The sequence below is a fragment of the Nicotiana sylvestris genome, chromosome 4 (assembly GCF_000393655.2).
Source record: "Nicotiana sylvestris chromosome 4, ASM39365v2, whole genome shotgun sequence".
Lineage (NCBI taxonomy): Eukaryota > Viridiplantae > Streptophyta > Magnoliopsida > Solanales > Solanaceae > Nicotiana > Nicotiana sylvestris.
Genome location: NC_091060.1, coordinates 130330163 through 130333274, shown reverse-complemented (window position 1 = coordinate 130333274; position 3112 = coordinate 130330163). Strand labels below are relative to the sequence as shown.

The 3112-nt window shown below is 41.4% G+C and overlaps 1 protein-coding gene across 1 annotated transcript; it reads left to right on the top strand.

Annotated features, from left to right (window-relative positions):
- Nucleotides 1–1147: 1147 nt before the first annotated feature.
- LOC138890173 (uncharacterized) lies at nt 1148–2629 on the top strand. The gene is made up of 2 exons (XM_070173536.1): nt 1148–1414; nt 1523–2629. Exons 1-2 carry the CDS (start codon nt 1148–1150, stop codon nt 2627–2629), a joined length of 1374 nt encoding a protein of 457 aa, XP_070029637.1.
- The last annotated feature ends 483 nt before the right edge of the window (nt 2630–3112 follow it).

The following is a 3112-nucleotide window of genomic DNA, read 5'->3' as shown; positions in this document are numbered from 1 at the left end:
TTGTGATGAACACTAGTATGAGTAGCTAAAACCCATTGTTCTAGGGTCATGGGTGAAACATGAATGTTGTTGTTTGAAGTTTAATTTGACAAAGTTGGTTTATCATCTTGGGTTGCTTATTTAATTCTGCTTTTAATTATTTTGCTGAGTAGCTAACAGTGAAATACTATTCACAAATCTTTAGTTGAACTCGAAAGTGAGAACTTTAGATTGCATATAGAATTAAATAGAGCAAGTTCTTGAACCCGAGCCTCGGGGAACGAATTAGCAATTGGGATAGACATATACCCAATTGCCTTGCTTGGTTGAAGTACAGGAATTGTAAATGCATCCTTGTTAATCTTAATTCCATAGACATATAGGCATTGAGTTAACTTGAATAGGCAAGTAAGGACTCGACAGATTCTTATGAGTAACATTAACCCTGTTAATCAACAATCCAGGTAAATCGATTAGTCATTTTAAGCTAAGAACATCACACGATTGTTAATTAGCATGTGACCCTGGAATATCCTCTCTTACTGTTTGTTACTCGAAATTGTTATTTGTTTGGTTAATTGCTCTAGTTAGATTATTGCTTGGTAATTAGGTAGTAAAACAATTACATCTCTATTTTGTGGAAAAAAACCTCTTGAATAGACAAATTCATTGAGTTTGAATTAGTCAACAGTTAATCATAAGTCTTCGTGGGAACGATACTCTACTCACTACTCTATTACTTGACGATTACGTGCACTTGCGTGAGTGTTTTTGGTCGCAACAAGTTTTTGGCGCCGTTGCCGGGGACTTAAAAATTAGCTACTTGACTGAATTGAGCCTTTATTATTTATTTATTCGAGTTTTAACTTTCAGTTCACTTTGTTTGTGCTAATACATGATTTTCTATTGAATGCGAAGAAGTAGAAGCGCAAACAATCTCCTTCCTCTCGATCCCGAAATTGAACTAACACTTCAAAGATTGAGGAGGGAGGTGGATGCTAGAACCAGAATTGAAAGAGAGTTGGACATCGTAGTTCAACCACAACCAATTGGGATGGCAGGTAATGAGGAACGCGCGGTGATCGAAGCCGCAAGGCCCAGTCTGGCTAATATGACTTAGGCTATTGTGAAGCCTGATATCACTAGGCACTTTGAGCTAAAACAATACATGGTGCAACTGATCCAGTCCACAGGGCTATTTGTGGGCTTACCTCATGAAGACCTGCAGAGGCACATTCAGAATTTCTTGGAAATTACGGATACTTACAATTATCTGAACGTTTCCAAGGACTATGTCAGGCTGACACTTTTCCCCTTTTCACTGATTGGGGAAGCTAAGGAGTGGTTGAATAAGGAGCCAGCTAATTCAATCCGCACCTGGGCTGATCTGGCAAGGAAATTCTTAATCAAGTTTTTCCCCACTAAGAAAACAAAGGTATTGAGGAGTCAAATTCTGGGGTTCGAACAACGAGCTGGCGAGACACTTCGTCAAGCATGAGAAAGGTACAAGAAGATGCTCAGATACTGTCCTCATCATTGCCAGACAGACGAGGTATTGGGTCACACTTTTGTAGATGGGTTAGATGATGCTTCAAAGATGAATCTTGATTCAGCTTGTGGGGGTAGTTGCATGGCCAGACCGTACAGTAAAATCCAAATCTTGCTGAATAACTTCACTGCTAATGATAATAACTGGCAAGGTGAGGGTGATTCACGAAAGGCAGTTAAGAAAAAATTAGTTGGGTTACTTGAGCTCGACGGAGTGTCAGCCATGAGAGCCGATATTGCAAAACTGGCCAATCAGATGACTAGGATGACAATGCAGCAGCCACAGAGAATGCAACATGTACAACAAATGACTATTTGCTGCGAACTCTGTGGCGACAGTCATATGAGTGATGTGTGCCCCACGAATCCAGAATCCATCTATTATGTGGGGCAACAGAACAGAGGTCCACCGAATCAGCATGCACAATACAGGAATTCTTACAATCCAAATTGGAGGTATCATCCCAACTTCTCATGGGGTGGAAATCAGCAGAATCAGAATAGACCCCAAGGGAGTTTCAATCAACCTCAGAGACCACCCCAACAAATGGAAGAAAGTACCAATGATTTGCTAAAGAAGTTGTTGATTGACAATCAGCAACTCAGGACCGACTTCAGAAATCTTGAAAGGCAAATGGGGAAGTTAGCAACAAATCAAAACACTAGACCTGCAGGCGCTCTCCCTAGTGATACAGAAAAGAGCCCTCAAGTGAATGCAGTTACACTTAGAAACGGGAGGGAGCTAGAGGAAGTGCCAAAGAAAAAGAGAGACAAGCCCATACCTGAGGGAGAGTTAATCCCTAAAGTGACTCACGAGCCAAAGAATGATGCTGAAATTCTAGAGCCAGTATACGCCCCAAGGCCACCACCACCTTTCCCCCAGAGATTGCAGAAAAAGAATGATGATCGCATGTTCACAAAATTTCTCTTTATGTTGAGCCAGGTTCAACTGAATATCCCACTTGTTGATGTACTTCGTGAAATTCCAAAGTATGTGAAGTACATAAAAGATATAGTGGCTCACAAGAGAAGATTAACTGAATTTGAGACAGTAGCACTTACTGAGGAGTGCACTTCAAGGGTCCAAAATAAGCTCCCTTAAAAGCTTAAGGATCCTGGCAGCTTCACGATTCCTGTGCGCATAATATTGATGTGGGTCGTGCTCTTTACGATTTGGGGGTGAGCATAAATCTGATGCCCCTGTCTTTGTTCAAGCAATTGGGCCTGGGAGCTCCAAGGCCCACTACTGTGATGTTGCAGCTAGCTGATAGATCGATAGCACACCCTGAAGGGGTGATTGAAGATGTGTTGCTGCAGATTGGGAAGTTCATATTCCCTACTGATTTCATTATCCTCGATTATGAGGCTGATGAACTAGTTCCAATCATATTGGGGCAAACTCTCTTAGCTACTGGTGATGCAATTATCAAAGTGAGAGAGGGAAAGATGATTTTGAGGGTAGATGGCGAGGAAGCAGTTTTTAATGTCTACAAAGCAATCCAACTTCCCCGCCACTATGAGAAACTCTCAATGATATCTGTTGTTGAGGCTGATGAGCAAATTCAATCTCCGAGTGTATATCTAG

What these genes read in the sequence shown, in the direction of transcription:
- LOC138890173 (XM_070173536.1), top strand. Translation starts at nt 1,148, where the DNA reads ATGGTGCAACTGATCCAGTCCACAGGGCTATTTGTGGGCTTACCTCAT. An exon ending in TCCCCACTAAGAAAACAAAG is followed by an intron (nt 1,415 to 1,522) that starts GTATTGAGGAGT and finishes CATCATTGCCAG; the next exon opens with ACAGACGAGGTATTGGGTCA.